The sequence below is a fragment of the Eschrichtius robustus genome, chromosome 20 (genome assembly GCF_028021215.1).
Source record: "Eschrichtius robustus isolate mEscRob2 chromosome 20, mEscRob2.pri, whole genome shotgun sequence".
In the NCBI taxonomy this organism is placed as follows: domain Eukaryota; kingdom Metazoa; phylum Chordata; class Mammalia; order Artiodactyla; family Eschrichtiidae; genus Eschrichtius; species Eschrichtius robustus.
Window position 1 is genome coordinate 54174574 of NC_090843.1, and position 19195 is coordinate 54193768.

At 59.3% G+C, this 19195-nt stretch overlaps 1 protein-coding gene across 1 annotated transcript; it reads right to left on the bottom strand.

Annotated features, from left to right (window-relative positions):
* Window positions 1-2421: 2421 nt before the first annotated feature.
* MNT (MAX network transcriptional repressor) lies at window positions 2422-18572 on the bottom strand. Its single transcript, XM_068531440.1, has 6 exons — window positions 18234-18572; window positions 12294-12852; window positions 11659-11700; window positions 11401-11512; window positions 6080-6272; window positions 2422-5942 (listed from the first exon to the last, which is right to left on the bottom strand). Exons 1-6 carry the CDS (start codon window positions 18304-18306, stop codon window positions 5194-5196), a joined length of 1728 nt encoding a protein of 575 aa, XP_068387541.1. The 5' UTR covers window positions 18307-18572; the 3' UTR covers window positions 2422-5193.
* Between the last annotated feature and the right edge of the window lie 623 nt (window positions 18573-19195).

A 19195-nucleotide genomic window follows, 5' to 3' on the forward strand; every position in this document is an offset into this window, starting at 1 on the left:
TCCAAAGAAAACTCTAATTTGAAAAGATACAGGCACTGCAATGTTCATAGCAGCACTATTCACGATAGCCAAGACATGGAAGCAACCTAAATGTCCACCAACAGATGAATGGATAAATAAAAGGTGGTACATATATACAATGGAATACTACTCAGCCATTTAAAAAAATAATGCCATTTGCAGCAACATGGATGGACCTAGAGATTATCATACTAAGTGAAGTCAGACACAGACAAATACCATGTGATATCACTTATACATGGAATCTAAAACTTGATACCAAAACAGACTCACGTAGACAACAAACTCATGGTTACCAAAGGGGAAAGGGGGGTGGGGGAGGGATAAATTAGGAGTTTGGGATTAGCAGATACAAACTACTATATACAAAAATAAACAGCAAGGGACTTCCCTGGTGGCGCAGTGGTTAAGAATCCGCCTGCCAATGCAGGGGACATGGGTTCAATCCCTGGCCGGGAAGATCCCAAGTGCTGCGGAGCAACTAAGCCCGTGAGCTGCAACTACTGAGACTGCGTTCTAGAGCCCCTGCTCTGCAACAAGAGAAGCCAACGCAATGAGAAGCCTGCGCACCACAACAAAGAGTAGCCCCCACTCGCCACAACTAGAGAAAGCCTGCGCACAGCAACGAAGACCCAATGCAGCCAAAAAATAAAAAATAAAATAAATAAAATAAAAAAATAAACAGCAAAGTCCTACCGTATAGCACAGGGAACTATATTCAATACCCTACAATAAACCATAATGGTAAAGGATATGAAAAAGAATGTGAAAGAATATCTACGTGTATGTGTGTGTGTGTGTGTGTGTGTGTGTGTGTGTGTGTGTGTATATATATATCTATCTGAATTGCTTTGCTGTACACCAGAAACTAACATGACGTTGTATGTAAATCAAGTATACTTAAAAAAAAGAAAAAAAAATTCCCTCTGCTGTGACACCACCTGAAAGTTCACCAAAGGCCCCTGATAACTTGCCTGGAAGTGGCTGGTTCCTTCACACACTCCCACCTCTTCTCTGCTCCACCCAGAAGTGCTGGCACTCCCAGACCCCAGACTGAGCTTCTAGGGCCAGAGCGAATCCCACAGCCAAAACGATGGGTCTGCTGAGGGCTGTGTGTAGAAAGAAGTAGCAGGAAGCATGAGTAAGGTACTATAGCCCTCAGATGAAACTGGGTCCTCACGGCCAGGGGTAGAGTCTTCATCTTTGTCCCCAGTGCTGGGCACAGCATCTGACACTCAGGTACTGTTAACCCTTACCCCAGGCCTTCCCTAAAGTGGAAGGGACCGACCACTTCCTGGAGCTACCAGCAGAGGGAGCAAGCATCTCACAAATGAAAGGAGCTGGCGGGTTGTAGGGTAGTGGGGAGGAGCACCGAGCCCGGCCTTTTTTGAGGTCGGATCTTCAGAGAACGGGACCCTGCGGCATTGGTGGCCACCAGTCCCTTCCCCACGATGACATCCCCACATGCATCCTCAGACCCACCCCAGGAAGAGAAGTTGAGTCAGTTCTCCGGGCTGCGGCTGGGAGTGGGGCAGGTGTCAGGGAGTTAGAGCGGTGGCCTGGCTGGCCTACAGCTTGGCCCAGCTAACTGCTCCCTGATCTCACTCTCCCTTACCTCCCCACCTACCAGCCTGCCAAATGGGTGGCTTCTCCTAAACTGGGGAGAAAAGATGTCATTACAAGGACCAAGGTCTCCGAGGCTCAGCCTAGGACATGGCTCTTTGACCCCTGACCTCCAACTTCATCTTCTTGTTCCTTTCCCTGAAAGGACAGCCTTATAGACTCCCCAGATGACCTGTCCTAACTACAATCCCACAAGTACACCCTGTCTCAGGAAGCCCTCCTGTGAACGGATCCTCCAGCTTTCCCATTGGAACTTTCTGGAGCTCAGGATCCCCGACTCCATGACAGACCCAGGGCAGGGTGGCATGTGCCTGGGGACAGCTCTGCACCAGCTGAGATGGGCCTGCAGCTCCACACGGTCCCCGGCTGCTCATGTGACCTTAGCAAGTCACTCAGCCACCCCGAACCTGTTTCCTCATCTGCTATTTCTTGGCCTATTTACTTCACCGAGCTGTTAGGAGATGAAACAAGATAGTGTTTGTAAAAATGGTTTGAGGAAGTGTTAAGTATTGCAAAAGCATGAGGAAGACCAGAACTGCAGTTCTCAGGGCTTGAGGATTGAGCCTTGGGATCAGAACAGTAAGGTCCCTCATCTTTTTTCTAAACTCCATCAGCCTGCAATCTGCTTGAAGACTCTGCCCCCAACCCATCAACAGGGAAAGGATGCTACTGCTTCTTGCTGGAGGTCCTTCCCTGAACGTCTCTGTCTCCTTTTGCAGCAAAATGACCCAGATGCTGCAGGTGGCAGCTCCGTCTCGGGTTTCAGTGCAGGTTTATTTCAATTTTATATTTTATTCCAGGCAAGTGCTTATTACATGGATAGTATTCATGTCTCAATACCTAATGTCTTGGAGCATGAACAGCCACTAGAATACAGTTCAATAGTAAAAATACAATATGTACAAAATTAGGGTTTTTGTAGTTTTTTTGTTTGTTTTTTCCCACACAGCAGATGTATCCAAACACATAAAAATCTCTACAGTCTGGGGTCGCTACGATTTATATTTTAGGAAACAGAGACACAGTGACCAAGTCCTCACTGTAAACAAGGGCCACCTCTTTGGGGGATGGGGGTGGGACTCTGGGATGGGGGAAGAAGAAGCTGTTCCTGGAAAGGGCAGGGGTTATGATGACCCCTAATTCCCTTCCAGGAATTCCCTGCCCTTCTTTGGCCCCCCAAGGAACCAACCTCCCCATCTCCCCGAGGTAAAGACTCCCAGCCAGTGAGCCACTCTGAACATCAAAAAGTAAAACACGCATGAGAGGTAAGATGTGTGTGTGTTTGCGTGCGTGCGTACGTGCGCACGCATCCCCCAGGCTGGAAGGGCTAGGGAGGGGAGGGGCAGGCGGTCCCACGGGGCGAGGACAGATGTGGTCCTGACAGCTCTCAGGGGAGATGCCCAAGGAAGGGCTGGGTGGAGGCTGCCCTCTTGGGCACACAGCGTCACAGCGTTCACGAAAACAACAAAAACAACAGCAACAACACCCATCGTCACCAATCTGGACATAGTCATTCGGCACTAGATTCCGAGGCCCGCACTGCTGCAGTGGGGGCGGGGGGGGGCAGGGGCGCGGGCGGATGAGGTATCTGTGCAGGCCCGAGGGGCAACTGGCTAACAGGACAGTTTCAAGGTGAGCAGAGCTGAGAGGAGGACGGCTCGCCAGTACTTCTCTGACTGTTCCTGGGGGCCAGGCCTACCCTTCTCCCTCTACTCTTTCCAACATAATCAACACCAGGAAGAGGGAAACCAGCTCCGCCCAAAACAGGGTGGTAGTGGCACTGGCTGCAGGTGCAGAAAGGCGGCAAGTGTGAGGTGGGAGCCGCAACTGGGGGGGAGTACAGGGTGCCTTCGTAGAAACCTCTGAGGTGTCCAGAAGGCCTTCCCTTTCCCCACCCCGGGAGAAAAGGAAACAGTCCCCAGAGAGGTCTCCAGGACCAAAAGGAACTGAAAGGGAGTTCTTAGGTGGCTCAATCTACTCAAGACTTCTGCTGGCCTCCTCAGTGTCCCCCTCCCCGGGCTGTCATTTCAAACTTCACACCCAGGAGCACTGGCTTCCCCCTCCACAGACACTCTGAAAGGCCATTGGTGAGTGTGTCCAGGTGGGGAGCCAAGTGTGCACATGTGTAACTGAGTGTGTCTGACACAAGGCCACTTGTAATAAATATGCACATAAAAAGAGAAGCCAAAGCAGTCTGCTGAGGCGAAGGCAGGGAAAACTGTCCCCTACACACAGGCCCCCTTGCTCCTCCCCACCCCAAGCTCAGCCCCGCCCTTGGCCCAGCTGAGGACCTTTCCTCACAGGAAGGTGGTGGCACACAGCAGCCCCCACTGGGGAGGGCAGGCTCAGAACAGCCCGCTGGAGAAAGGGGGACGTTCAGAGGAAAGAAAGACGGTGCCAGAGACGGAGAAGCTGGGTCAGAAGCAACAGTCCTCCCGGGTCTGGCCATGCTCCCTCCCCACAGGTCGCCAGGGCCAAGCCCTTGGATTTTAACTTCCTGATTACCTCAACAGCGTGGCTTCAGGCTCCTGGAACCCAGACCAGACGCTGGTCCGTCTCCCAGGCAGCAAGGAGGCATCCAGGTGTACTCATCTCTCCAGGGAGTGCACAGTACCGAACAGAGGCCAGACCTCCTCTCTACTTTCTGGAAGCCAAGAGTCAAATCCAGGGATGGGGACAGGGTCCAGAGCACCCCCCTCTCAGTCCCAACCTGGCTGGAGGTCAAGGGGGGGGCAGGAGGAGACAGCCAAGCTCCTCCTTCCCCGCCCCCACCCTCAGCCTGCCTTCCTGAAGACAGGAGCCCAGTGGCAAGGGTTGAAGGGCTTGGGAAGCTTGGCAAGGGCTTGGGTTTGGTTTACTATTAGTAGAGAATTGTCTTTACTAGTTTGCTGTGATGAGTCACAATGACTGCAACCAGGTTGGGGAGATCCAGGCGGGCGCGCCCACCTGTCTGGAGTCTGTGGGACTCCACACAAGCCACATCCTAGGATCTGTCACCTGTACTCAGAGCAGGGCCCCCCTCAGTCCCCAGCTTTCCGGGCCAAGTTGCTTCAGTTCTGCTTCCCCCCTTTCCCCTCCAGAACCCAGGGAAGAGAAAGCTGAGGCTTGGGAGGGGAGGGCCCGGGCGCTCAGCCATCTCACCAGACACAGCAATAGCAGCAGCAGCAGCACAGGAAGGTGGGCAGGGCAGGGGAAAGCCGGAGAACACGATGTCCACATCGCACTGGTTTCCGGGGATGGGGGGCGGGGGCGGGACGGCACTGGAGCTGGCACCAGGCCGGACAGGCGGCACGTTCGCCAGAGCGTCTCTCATCACTTTGTCAAGTCCTAGTGCAGTGGGGTGACCCCCTGCCCTGTGCCCAGCTCCCTGGGGAGGCCCCTCCCTCCCCTGGCTCAGAGTCTCTGCACCCCCTTCCCCTAGGAGGCCTGGGGGTGGGTATGGGTGGGGCGGGCCTGGGCCTGGCTGGAATGTGTGGAGCTGGTGGGTGGGAGAGTGGGGGACAGGTCTCCCTCCCTGCCCCCACAGGGGGCCTCTGAGTGGCCTCATCCTCAAGCCAGCTTGAGCGTGCTGACCGGGAAGGAGGGCATGGTGACCATGGTCACAGGGTTGAGCACTGTCTGGCCTACCAGCTGGGGGTGGTGCACCACCTGAGCCCCTACGGCTGGCTTCGCCATGACTGTGGCCGGGGGCCCCAGCCCGGCCGTGCCATTCACTTGCTGGTGTGAGAGGGTGTGGGCGATGTGGCTCACCGCCACGGGCTGGCTCACCGCCACGGGCTGCGGGTACAGGGGCAGCTGGGAGCCAAGGTGGGCCACGTGGTTGAGGGCGGCAGGGTGCACCGTGATGTGGCCAATGGGGGGTGTGGCGGGTGCCAGCTGCACAGCAGGGCTGGGGGCCGAGGGGGCGATGTGGGCGATGTGCTTGCCACCCGGCCCCTGCAGAACATGGTTCACAGTCTGGATGACTGAGGCGTGGGTGGTGGCGGTGTGGGCAATGACCGTGGAGCCTCCCCCGGCCGCAGCCACCAGATGGGCTGGAGCGGGCACCAGCGTTTGGGCCGGGGCAGCTGGAGGGGGAGGAGGGGCTGGCAGAGGTGTCTTCTGCTGTGGCGGCGGCGGCTGCTGCCCGGGGAGGTGGGCAGGAGACAGGGCCACAGGCTGGGGGTGGGGAGGCAGAGGCGCGGGCGCGGTGCTGGGCGGTGGCTTCGGCAGCTCCGGGCGGGGGCGATGGCTCAGCTTAGGTGGGCCCAGGCCGGCCTGGTCCTCCTCCATATCCTCGTCTATGTTGTCCTCGCCCTCTGTGGGGGGTCACGCGGATAGGCAGGTCAGAAGGGCTTGGCAGGGAGAGCCCAGAGGAGCAGGTGACCCTGGGGGCCCCGGGATGCTACGGGGCTGGGGCGGGGCCAACACGGAGCGGGTGGTGGGTGGAGCTCACCGGAAGCAGTGGAGGTGGAGGCCTGGTCGTCGTCAGGCTGGCCCGTCTGCCGGAGCACGCGGTCGATCTCCAGCACGTCCATCCACTGGCTCAGCTCGTGCTTGAGCTCCGCCAGCCGCTGCTGCGTGGCAATCTTTTCCCGCGCCAGACGCTCCATCTCATGTTCATATTCTTTCTCCTTCCTCTTCAGGGACTGGAGAACAGGGCCAGTAACAGCAAGGTATCCTGAGCGGCAGCCACGGGGCCCACGGTACCACAAACACCTCCCGCCGCCGCCCTCACCTCCAGATCACCTGGCCCCCAGGGGCAGCTGTGCAGTGACCAGGGGCCCAGGCGGACGGGGGCTGTTGGAGACCACACCTGCCTCCTGGTCCACGGCTCTGCCTAGGGAGGCCCAGCATCTGGCAACCGCGGGCTCTCAGGCAGGTGCGGATCCAGGTCAGTCCCTCCCCTACCCCCACATCAACTCCGTCCTGAGGGGCTTCGCTGCCTCTTGCCCCATCCACCGTCCTGGCGGCACCTCCCTCCATTCTGCAGAGCAGAGCGGAAAGGGTAACAGACTTCTCAGTGGTGCCCAAGGCCCCCGCTGTCATTCACACCATCCTGTCACTCACGGATGCCACAAGCTACCCTCCATGGAACCCATGCCTCAAAGACCCCCAGACGATCCTGCCCTTCTCTACTCTTCATCATTCACTAGTCTCCTTAACTTCAATACCCTTGGAGGATGAGCCACCAGATTTGGAGACCCCCATCTCATCTCCCTGACCTTCTCTATCTCGTCCCTAACAGCTACTGGCTGTGCACCTCCTCTCCGACCTCCTGGGCTCCTCCCCACGGTGCCCACCTGTGCCGCCTCTCCACACCGCTCTACGTCCACGCTGCCCACAGCCCTCCAGACGCCCCAGGCTGCTGAGCTACCCCAGGCCCTGCAATGTGCCCCTCCTTCCACACCTGCCCCTGAGCTGCCCCGGCCGATGAGAAACAGCTCTTGGGAGGACAGCACCATTGCCTCCACCTGAGCACCCACGGAGAGGCTCCGTCCTTTACCACAGGTCGCAGGTGGCTCCTCCCCCGTGACACTGAGGCTACCCACTTCACTAAGAACACTGGAGAGAGCTCCCTTGTCCACAGCACCATCTCCCCTTCAACTCCCCCAGGGCCACAGGCAAGCTCTCAGGTCGACCCTCCCACAGGTGCTGGATGCCCCGCTACCCAGACTGTGGCAATGCTCCCCTGTCAGAAGGGTCTCCAGTTTCCCTTCGAACGATGCTTACTAGCAGCTCTGAATTGCAAGCTCCTGTCCTGTTTCTCAACTCCCTTCCACACCGAAACTCTCTCCTTGTCCTCTGTGACCTCCCGACTGACACTTTATTAAACCATCTCATCTTAAATCTTGCAGGCCTCCCTGTTGCCAGCTTTTCCTCAACCCAGGCACATCATGACTGCTGGGTCCACCAGACAGCAAGGACAATCTTGCTTGCTGCCCCCCGAGTCTCTTACCTGACCTACTCCTGAGCTTCTAGCTTCCAAGGCTTGCCATTCACAGCCAAGTGTAGAGCCCACTGGCTCACACACACATCCTCCCTTCTCACCCCTCCAGGTCTTATCTGCTTGTGCTCCAGGACCACCACTGGGCCCCTGCCTCCTCACTGTCCATCCCCATCCCACGTCCTCCCGGTACCTCCTCCTGCTCTCAAGCCCTTCTTGGCACTGGCGCCACACCTCTGAGCGTTTCATGAGACTGTCAGCATTGAGACTGACACTGGCTCACACGAGCCCCTAAATATTCCACGTTTTGTTTTTTCATCTCAATACATTCTGTCCCTGTCCAACCCTGGGAGCGGGGCAAGGACTGTTCTGCGGTTGGTTACCTTACATCCCCTAAGGGTACCAGTGGCCAGGACAGAGCCATGAGTGATGTCTTAGCCTCGGGGGAAGGATCTGTGACGACCCGAGGGCGTTGGTACCCACCTCTACCCTGTCTCTCCGCCTCATTACAGGAGAATCACAGTCTCTCATTAGACTTGAGTTTCCCCTGATTCCAGTTCCTTTGGGCAATTTTGCAACAGCCTTTCCTGACTGTTCACCTGACCTCCCAGGCACAGCAACGTCTTCACCTCCACACACCAGCTAGGCCCACTTCCCCACGCTCCCTCCTGCAGCCCCAAACTGCTTACATTCCTGGCCTCACCAGTCAGAGATGCCTCCAACATTAATGCCTGTGACACGCAACCCAGACACAGCGATGCTCTGTACTGACCTGAGACCTGGCAGCTTTACACCTTTTATACTTGTTGCCAGTCCCAAGCCACACACAGCTCTACCATCCTGGCTTTGAGATTAACCTGTCTCTCCCCATATTTCTGCCAGAAAGATTCCCCGCCGCCCCGATTTACTGACACACGCGCGCACACACACACACAGACACATCTGGCTCTACCCTGAGAGGCCAGTGCTAGACATGCCAGTTGGATGGAGCCACATTGATGATGAGGCCTGGGGTGAGTCAGCCCTCACTCAAACCTGGATGCTGGGGGCTGGAAGTGCCTGTCCTGAATGCTACCTGCTAGCTAGCGGGGAGTGTAGACTGCCGGCTCAGGAAGAGAGGATGTCAGAGGCCAAAACCTCCACTTCTCGCCTAGTCCAGCTCTCCACAGGCCTAGAGATCCCTGGAAAGCTTTCCCAGAGTCTAACTTTTGTCCCCATTGCTTCATTCTAAACCCATTTCCTTTCTAAGACTACCTGGATGCATGGTTTGGTACCTGTCTACTTCTCTTCCTGTTTCTGTCCACTTCACTGATACTGTCTTCAAATCCTTTACTACCTCCAAGGTACTGTGGGTCTGGCTGGGGGCTACAGCCTTCCCATAGCTTCCCACCTCAGCACACAACCAAAGCCCTCAGTCTCCACACCCTACGTGGTCTCTCCAGTACTCCCTTCCAACTCCCATCTGGTGCCCTGCTGCCTCCATCTCTGCACAGCAACCCTCCTGACCACCTTTAACTTCCAAAAATGCATCCTGCTTTCTCCTACTGAAGAAATTTTGGTCTGCACTGAGCTTTCTGCCCTCCACTTGTCTCGGTCACCCTGGCCTCCAGGTCCCAGCTCAAATGCCCCTTCCTCAGCAGCAACTTCCCTAACTCCCCAGAACAGATCCTATGACCCCTATCCCTACTATGCCCTCGTAACAGAGTTCTGTTTGGTTATGTGATACTCCGCTGCAAGACCAATCTAAGGACAGAGATCCACATTTATTCCTTTGCTCCCCACTTTCTAGCCTCCCAATCAGACACAGGGCTGTCCAAAAGTACCTGAATGAGTAAATGAATGAAGTTGAGGATTTATAGAGAGCCTTGTTAAGTTTTCCAGCATTTCTGCTTCCACTGCTAGCCCCAGGACAAGTATCTCTTATGGACAGCTTGGGTCCACCTTGCTTCCCACTCAGCCCAGCCCCAAATCCCAAGTCTGCTGGCTCTACTGAGTCTCTTATTTCTGACTTACTTTCAAATCCACCGTCTCGCAATCAAAGCTTCCGGACCTAAGTACGTGCCTACAGGGAGGAACGCACCATTCCATCCTTCCTACGTCTCAATAATTGCTATCAAGTTAATATTAATAGACGGCCCATCCTCCTCACATCCTTATGACGAAAATACTATTGCTTCTTCCCACTTAGCATCATCGCAGTGCAGAAGAGGAAACCGATATTCACAGAAAAAGTCAAATAATTTAGACAGGGGTTTGCTCCCGGGCTACATGACTTCCTACGGCTGAAAGACTAGCAATTTAGACTGAAGCCCAAGTTCTGCAGAAACATCCCAGAAAATAAGCCTCCCGGGGATCCTCGCCTCTGAAACCCGAGGCTGGGTCCCCTCCCCCCAAACCTGTCTCTGTCCCATTCCCTCTCGGCTGCCGTGGCCCCGCCCCTCCCGGAGCACGCGCGCACCCACGCGGACCCGGCTTTGCTGCGTCACTCCCCACAGGCCGCACCCTCCGTCCGCGCGCGGAGTTCCGCCCCCCGCCCAGCTCTGCCAATCGGCGGGCCCGGCCCCGCCCCTCCCGTGCCGGGAAGCGGCCTGGAAGCGCGCCAGCCCCTCCACCTCGTCCGGAGGGCGGGCGGAAGGGCGCGCGTTGGCGGAAGGCGGGGAGGGAACTGCCGGCTGGAAGCAGGCCCGAAGCAGCGCCTCCGCCCCCCTCCTTCAACAAGTCTGGCTCCGGTTACCTCAGGGCTGTGACCCCTGAGGTAGTTGAGGCCGGGGGAAGGGTGGCGCACCCGGGCCGTGATGCCGCCCAGCCCCCAAGCTTCCCAAGAGCGTCGACTGGGAGACCCTGAGGCTGCCCCGCCCCCGCAGCCCGGGAGCCCTAAGTCCCTCCCACTCCCCAACGGCTACCTCCGGCTCTGTCTCCAGGGCAGCCGAGCATGGCCGTTCGCCCCACCCCCACAGCCTCCTTCCCGGCACGCGGAACCCTCGGCCGGTTTCCAGGGAAACCGAAACTCGGGCCGTCATGGCAACGGTCTTATCTGGCGGTGGGCCCCCCCGCCCCGTACTGCAAAGAGGAGCCAATGCCCAAAGGGAAGGGACACACGGCCAGGAGGGTCCCTTAAAAAGAGAGCTTCTTTTAAACCCTGAGGGAAGGAGAACGTAAGTCTTTAGGTTCGGTGACCCCGGGGCTTCTCGTCGTCCAGACTGCCGCATTGCCCACTCCCCTAGGTTTACCCCCCAAAGTCAGGTGGCGGCACCTCCGTGCGCTTACTGCAAGGATCTTGGTCCGTCTGGGTTACAACTCGCGGGCCGGGGCGGGGGGGGGGGGGGGAGGTGTTTCAAGGGCGCCACCCTGCGGATCGAGCCACGCCCAGCCCCCCGCCTCCCCCCCGCCCCCGTGATAGTCTCAGGCTGAAACCGGTTCCCGCCCAGGCACTGCGGGCGGGCGCGGTGGAGGCGCCGGCCACCCCACGCCCTTCCCACCCGCCGGGGCACTAACGCGCGGCAGGCGGTAAGGCAGGGCCGCGGACCGAGCTGACACTGAGCCGCAGGGACCGTGCCGATCGCGGGGCTCCGCGGGGCAGCCTGGCGGGGGAGGGGAGCCGAGCGCCACCACCGCGCTCCCCCGCGCACGCGCGCCGGTCCCCCGCCCCCTCCCGGGCGGGGAGCCCCGTTGACGTCAGCCGGGCCATGTGCTCGGCGCCCGCGTGGAGGCGGGCGGGGGAGCCGGTGAGGGAGCGGGGGCGGGGCCGCGGAGGGGAGGCGGGGCGCGCAGGAAGCCGGCGCAGTGTCCGTCGCCCGCCCTCCTCTGGGCCTTGCTTCCCTCCCCCATACCTGAATGTACCGCAGCGCCGTGCGCAACACGCTCAGATTCGATGTCTTCTTGTCATCCACGTTGGGGATGTTGCGCTTCAGGGTCTCAAAGCACTCCTTCAGATGGGCCCTCCTGGGGAGAGGAAGCAGCGCCGGTCAGCCAGACGCCAGGGGGCCAGGGGCGGGAGGGAAGGCCTAAGGAGAGCTTGGGGACCACGGACGGGACCGTCCCGGTAGCTCGCGGGGCGGGCCCAGAGTCACAAGCTCACACACACACACCTGTTCTTCTCCAGCTTGTTGTGGACTTCTCTGGTTCCGATTCTGAAATCCAGACAGACAGGGGGCTCAGGGAGGAGGGCCCAATTAGGCGGCCTTCCCACCCCCTGCCCCCCCTCCCCAAATGCCACAGGCTTTTTGTCCCTGACATTGTCTCTCTAGAGGAGCAGCGATGAGAGCTGTTCAGTTGTTCGCCCTGTGTCGTGGGGCATACACCCCCTGGAGGGCACGTGTAGGCTCGTAATTAACAACCCCTTTACCTTCCATCACATCCATGCACCTGTGAAGGGCTCCTGGGATAGCCAGTGGACCCCGGCCCTTACCCAAGAGCCCCATAATCCAATACCCTGTCCAAAGGCCTCGAAATGCCATTAGCCTCAACCTTGGAGGGCGTCAGAGAACACAGAAGCCTGAGAACAACAGAGGGCAATGACCATTCCCCACTCCCCAGGGTGGGGATGGTCACAGCTCGGTGAGGACATATCCAAATATAAGAAGGCGCTTCTGGGCTGGGAAGGCAGGGCCGCAGCTCTGACAGGCTAGCTTGGGAGGGTACTTTCTCTCGTGCACACCGCTCAGGCTGTGGGCCGTTGGTTCTCCTCTCCATCCCACCAGCCCCTGTGCCACACCTCACTCACCCCCCAGGCCTCTTCTTCTGTTCGCCGGATTTGACTTCTTCAGCGGGTGCCAGCTTCAGGGTCCCAAGAGTGGATGGGGGTGGCTGCTGGGGGGCCAGCTGGGGCTGGACTCCAGGGTGTGGGGCGATGGTCAGGATGGGTGTGGGGAGGGGCTGCAAAGGCTTGGGGCTGCCAGTGGGCGGAACGGTGGCCTTGGAGTCCGGCAGTAGAGGAGCAGGAGTGGGCCCCTGCGGCCTGGTGGGAAGGGGGGCCGACTCCTTGATGCTGATTCCAGGGGCGCTAACCAGAGCCGGCTGGCGAGGTGCCAGGGGCAGAGGCGGGGGCGGGGGCAGAGGCTGAGGGGAGCTGGTCACTACAGGAATAGGGATGACAGTCAGTGGGGTGGGGGTGGCCAGCGGGGGCGGGGGTGCCGGCGGGGGTGCGGGCGGCGACAGAGGCAGGGGCGGCGCCTCGGTGCGGGGCTCCTCCACCGGCAGGGCGTGGGCCAGCCTGGCCAGGCTGCTGGCCTTCTGCTGCTCCTGCTCCCGCTCCCGCTCCAAGCGAAGCCGCTCCTGTTCCTCTGCGCAGAGAGAACGCGAGGAGTGTCTCAGCAGGGCCGGCGGTCCTGGGCCCCAGCTTCACCCACCCTCCAGCTGTAACCCATTCTCTGACCCCATCCCAGGCAGCACCCAGTGACACCACAAATACTCATCCACACTTGACAGTTCAGCACTGGGCTAAGCACCGGGGACGCAGCAGTGATCAAATAAAACAGACTCCTGGTCCTTGCTGTTGGGGAGCTCACAGACGGGGGTGGGGTGAGGGGATACGACAAATAACAGGGATAACAATCCAGGCTGGGGGACGAGAGAGGCTGTGGAAAGGCCCAGCAGGAGCTGTCAGTGAGGGTGCTGGAGGCCTGGCACCCTGAATGTTGAAGGATTAAGCAGGTGATGAGCAGGGGCTGCAAGGCTAAGGGGAGGGAGTGATAGATGAGGTGGGTAGAGGCCAGCCCACAGGACAATAGAGGAAGTGGTCAAATCCCAGATTCTGGGGAGGTACCTTCTAGAGGGCAGGCGGTACCTTCATTTCACAGATGAGATAAATTAGCTCAAAGAGGCAAAATGATTTGTTGAGGGTCATATTGTGAGTCAAAGGTAAAACGGGCTAAACCCAGCCAGGTCTCCGGACACCTGGTGAATGCCTGGTACTTGCTGTGCCAACATATGCACTCACTAGGTGTCTATATGCGTGTACACACACACACACACACACACACACACACACACACACACCCTGTATCTCACAAGAGCCCCACAGCGCAAGCAGGGCAGGGACATCACCTTCAGCTCACACGTGAGGAAACCAGGCCCAGGACTCAGGACTCCCAGGCTAGGTCCCAAAGCCTGTTTCCTCAGGGTCTATACCCAAAATGCACCTGGTCCTTCTCTGCCCTTTGTTGTGCTGGAACTTATTCCCCACCACCACCAGCAGCAAACACTACAAAAGAGGCAGGCAGAAAGGAAAGCAGGGCTTTTTAACAGGGGTTGAACAGGGCAGTGAGCTCCGACAACCTTGCACGCCTCAGTTCAGCATCTCTGCTGAAAGCCCCGCCAGGAGAGGCCTGCTCAGCAGCGGGCTGAGAACAGGGCAAAGGGAGAGGCCCCTCTCCATCCAGAGGCCCCTCTCCATCCCCACCCTGCCCCCCACCATTCTAGTTCCCAGGCTACAGGTTTGGGCCAGGGCCCAGGGGAGCGGCTGAAGCCCCCAGGCCAGGGAGCAGGCTGGTCAACCAGCCCTCCCTCCTGCCCGATTCACCACGCTGCTGACTAACAGAGCTGACAGCACAGGGCCGACACGCCCCAAACACACCACCCCCAAACACACCACCCCCAAGGGGTGGGGCTAGGGGGCAAGGTTAGCTAAGTGCCCCCTGGGGAGAAGAGCACCCCACCACACAGGTCTTTGGGCTCAGGGGCACCCGAAAACGTGAGGCCTCAGGGCCCTTTGGCCAATCAACGACTTGAGTGTGAGCCAGGCCTGCTCAGAGCCCCTCCCTCCCACAGAGAAGAAGAGGCGAAGGAGGAAGTAGGGGGGAAGAGTTCTGAGAGGGCAAACACTCAGTGGTTTCCCAGCAGCCAGCATTCAAGGGCTGGAGTCAGCAGGCACGGCCTCTTCCGTGTCTCCCCTGCCCCTCAGGAAGGGAAGCTAACAGGCCTGCACCAGCCTGCTGCTAAAAGCCAGCAGCCCTGGTTTCTGTTACAGGCCCAGAGAAAACCAGCTCTCTGTGCTCCTGTTTCCCACAGACCACACTGGGAAAGGAGCCCTTCTCAGGCCCAGCCTGGGACATCCCCAGTCCGCTCCCCACCTCCCCCCACCCCACCCCCAAGACAAGGTCCTGGAGCTCAGGGCCCAAAACAGCCCCATCGCCATTCCTTTGAGCCAGGACCTGAACTTTCGTTGGCCTTGGAGCAAGTGTTCCACTCTCCCACAAGCAAGGGGACAGACAGGGCCCCGAGCCCCAAGACCAGGTGCTCTGGGAACCCAGAATGAAGGCAGACCTCGTATTCCCCATATTTTAAGTCAACTCCAAAGCGCACCCAGGAGATGGCAACCTCCTTCTCACCTACCCTCTCCCTTCCAGAGCCAGGCAGGCACGCCTCGCAGATGCCAGGAAGGACCCAGGTGAATGACCAAGCTCTACCACACCTGGATTAGCATGAAAAAGCTTAACTGATGGTGAAGAAGAGGGGGCGCCCCAGGCCAGATCCAGCCCACTACAGCCTCCTGCCTTCATTCCCCACCCAGCACTGACCCCTTTCCTGTGCACTGGGCAGGGGGAAACAAAGTGGGGAGAGCAAACTGGGTTTTAGTAATATGGGTTTAGGCTCTTCAAAATAATGCTCTGCTGCACCCTTGGGTGCACCCCTCTTCTCACACACATACTCTGGCACCTTCCCTGGGCTCTGCCCAGAAGCTGCCCCCAGAGAATTTTGCATGACCCTTCTGGGTGATGCAGGGGCCAAGGGTCCAGGCTGACAATGCAGAGTATGGGCTCTGAGCTTCCCCCAAGCCACTGTGGCCTAGGGGCTCAGCAGGCACAGACCTGGGGCCAGAGGAGTCCACACCAGGTGGTGGCCCCCAATGTTCAGGGGAGTTTTCCCCTTCTACATGTAACAGGGAGCTTGGTGCATGAGGCAGGCACAGGGTGCGACTAGCTCAGGTAGAAGAGGGTCCCATTTGAGTCACTTCCATGACTGCTGGAAATGACCAGGCCTTCCTGCTGGCCACCAGGATGGCCTTGCCCTTTCCTCTCTCCCCTCGTGCACAAACATGCACGTGCACACACATCCTCGGTTCATCATTTGAGCAAACTGGCTGGCCTAGGTCAATAAACTGTCACTTGAGGCTTGAGGTTGAACGGGGGCCCAGATGAGAGGATCCCTGTTCAGGGCTGCCCATGAGGTACACACCCCCAGAAAGCAGTTCTGGTCAGCAGGCTCACCAGCACCCGCTTCTCTCCCATTTTTTCCCACCCCAAGTTAGAGGACAGAACCTCTAGTAAGAGAAAAAAATGAATTGCAGAGATTAAGCTGCTGCAGCCAGGTCTGGCTATCTACACATGAGTTTTTGGAGTAAATCTGGCTTTCCAGCATCCATCCATCCATCCCCTAAGACCCCCTGCCCCACCAACAAGAAGCCTCACCTCAGCTCCCTGCCCCCGGTTCTCACCACCTGGAGGAGGGGCAGGGCTCTGCAACTTCTTAGAGGAGAGCCATTCCCAGGTTCCTTCCAAGTGTTGCTCAAGTCATCACTGTGGTTCTTACTGTCAGCTCTGGACTGACTTATTTTGGAAAGCATGGTAGACATGACAGTGAGGGTCTTCTCCCCTCCCCCATATGGCCAACCAGCCTGCGGGTAAAGTGAAGCTGAAGTGAGTGTTCCCTTGGAGCAACAGCAGGGTCAATCCTGTTGCCTCCTAGCACAGTGGGCAGTACACAGTGGGGACACAATAGGAACTCCTGAATTGCATTGTGTTGATGGTGGCAGCAGGTGACTCAGTCTCTCCAAATCTTGTGCACGCTCCTCCCCGTGCCGCTGGTCCGGCACGCAGGACATTCTCGGTCACCACCTGCACTGTCCACCACCTGACCCTGCTCTGGACCTCGAAGACAAGGGGGAGGGGCGCGTGAGCTGACGTCCTGGCCCATCAGTTCCGAAAACCCAAGCACTGTCGGTCTCACATATCTCGAGTGACTCTTGACCTTGAGAGGCCGGTTGACCCGCCGCTCCCCCGCCCCTGGTCCACTGCTGCTTCCCCCGCCCGCCGGAGCGGCGGCGGCGGCGGCGGTACACGCCGCAGGCGCGCGCGCGCACACAACACACACTACTACCTCCTACATGACTCATCATTGAAGCAACAATAGGCAGAGAGAAAGGAAAGGAGGGCGAAGCACTCTCTCCACCACAACCGAGCCGGCTGAAGGGCTTGGGGGAGGGTTGGAGGGGACAGCAGTCCCCGGATATTGCACACACGCCGATCCAGGGCTGCGGCCCTCGCAGCAGTCCGGAAAACGGAGGTCTTCCCCCAGTCCCTATTTCTGCAGTACCCTGAAGCTGGGGTCTACCAACAAGGAAGCGTGGGGATAGGGGGCATCGCAAATCTCCGTCTCCCCGCTGTCGAGAGAGCACCAAAGTTTGCCCCTTCTCGCCTAGTTCATTCCACACCGCGGCCAGGGGTGCTGTCAGGGAGCCCTGGTGAGAACGTCTGGGGGGGTCAGTGGGAGTATGTGAGCTCTATACGTCCAGTCGCTCGGTGATTCTGAGGGTTTCCCTAGCCCCGGGATCAAAAACAGGACGTTGGGGAGAGAACCGACAGGTGAGCTCGGCTCCTCCCTCGTAGGGCAAAGGCTCTCCCCAAGGAGATGCCCAGCGGCCAGAGCCAGGGCCCAACCCGGCGCCAGGCCCCTCGCCAGCCCCGCCCAGGCCCCGCCCCCGGCCGAGCGCGAGGCGGCTGGGAGGGGCTGGGCCGCGCCGTCCCCAGCGGGAGTGTCCCCCGTGCACGTGGTCGGGGGCGGGGCCGGTCCACGTCACCACCCGGTGTAACCAACGGGCTTGGAACGCAGGCACACGCAACATTCCAGCCGAGAGCGGGTTTGGAACGCGCAGACACGCCACATTCCACACCGGCTAAAGTGGGGGGCAGCAAGGGGGGCCCGGGGGCTGCCCCCGGAGACCTGCGGGCCGTTTCGCAGATGTCCAATCAGTCCGGCTCTCACCCAAACCCTTGACGCGCGACCCAGCCCAGCTCTGAGAGGCGGGGTCAGGCGGGGCTGGCCAGGATCATAAGACACGCGATGTCATTTCATTCTGCAAAGGCCGCCCCCGCCCCAAGCGGCGCGTAGATATGCCGGGAGCGCCCCCCGCACAGGGCCAGGGAAGCCGGGGAGCTGCTCCGCGTAGAGTAATTCCACCCCCCACTCCATTACACACACGCCCACTCGTGTGCACTAGACACTCGCCCGTGTACACGTCCATCCATCCGCTCTCATCGAGGCTCGCATCACACATCCCCCGTGCATACACGCACACACGCGCGGGTCTGCCACCCCCACGCAACACCATTCCTCACCCCACCCCCCGGCTCGCACATCCTCAGCCCTACCGAGGGCGCCGCTGGCCCACGGGAAAGAAGCCCCCCACGAAAGGTGCACAAGGGGTGGTAGGCAGCTGGGGTGGCGTCCACAGGAGCCGGGTCCTCCCTGCATGTTAATGAATTCATTAATTTCACTGCCCACAACACTCCTCCCCGGGCGGCGGCTCTTGCGTGGATCCTTGCACTGCCCGGCTTCGCGGGCCGCCCGGGAGGGGGGTACCGCTCGCGGTTTCGCGTGGGCTCGGGGACCGGGGTCGCTCGCCTCCCCTTCCCTGGTGCCCCAGGGGCCCAACCCGGCCGCTCACCACGTGCTCTCTGTTGTTGCTGCGCTTGCCATTCCAGGAAGCGGGCAGCCTCCAGTAACGTCTCTATGCTCATCGCGCCGAAAGCCGCCGGGGGCGCGCCGGGGCCGAGACTGCGGCCCGCGAACCGGGCACAGGTCAGGCTGGCGGGCAGGCAGGAGGGAGGGATCACCTCCGGGGGGCGACAGGACTGGGCGGCGCAGTGCACTCCACAGGGAAGAACGGCGGAGCGCGGGGAGAAAAATCAAGGTCTCCCCAAATGTTTGCAAAATGTAATTTGCAAATTTAAAAAAATTGATGCAAGAAAAAAAAAAAAAAAGGCGGCACTGCCTCCCTCCTTCCCCTCCCTCTCTTCCTCCCTTCTGATGCCTCCCGCCCCGCTGCCCCCAGGAGTCCCGCCGACAAGAAAAGGCTTTGCAACAAGATGGCGAGGAGGCACCGACACACACAACAAGGGAAGGAGCCGCGCTGCCCCCGGCCGCCGCCCCCGCTACTACACCGGGGCCGCAGCCAAAGCCCGGACCGGAGCCCCCGCCCGCAGGGCCGCGGCGTCTCCTGAAGGGAGGGGCGGGGTCCAGGGCGGGCTGGCCCCGCCCACTCGAGACGGCGCGCGCACACGTGGCCTGGGTGGGGGTGGGAGAAGTTCCAGCCGGGTTCGCGCCCTGCATTTCCGCTTTCCTGCCTCGCCCCGCCCCGATTGCAAGCCGCAAGTTGAGCAACGGCGGCGTGTTTGGGTCATTCACAACGAAATTTGTACTGCTGGAGGGAAAGAGGGGTGGAAAATTCAGGACTTAAGTTAGCTCAAATAAGGATATTCCAGGTCAGGGAAACCTTAGGATGGTAGAGACTGGCCTGACCCTTGGGTCTCCGCTCCCTACCCACACGTGACGTAATTCCTGCAACCATCAGGCTGTCGCAATTCCCCCGGGATCCGCCCCTGGGCGGAGCTGACGGCAGGAGGCTGC

Excerpts from the sequence above, each read along its gene's own strand:
- MNT (XM_068531440.1), bottom strand. The coding sequence starts at position 18,306 with ATGAGCATAGAGACGTTACTGGAGGCTGCCCGCTTCCTGGAATGGCAA. Across the intron at positions 12,853-18,233 it reads GCAACAACAGAGAGCACGTG|AGGAACAGGAGCGGCTTCGC; the intron begins GTGAGCGGCCGG and ends CTCTCTGCGCAG. Across the intron at positions 11,701-12,293 it reads CAGAAGAAGAGGCCTGGGGG|AATCGGAACCAGAGAAGTCC; the intron begins GTGAGTGAGGTG and ends TCTGGATTTCAG.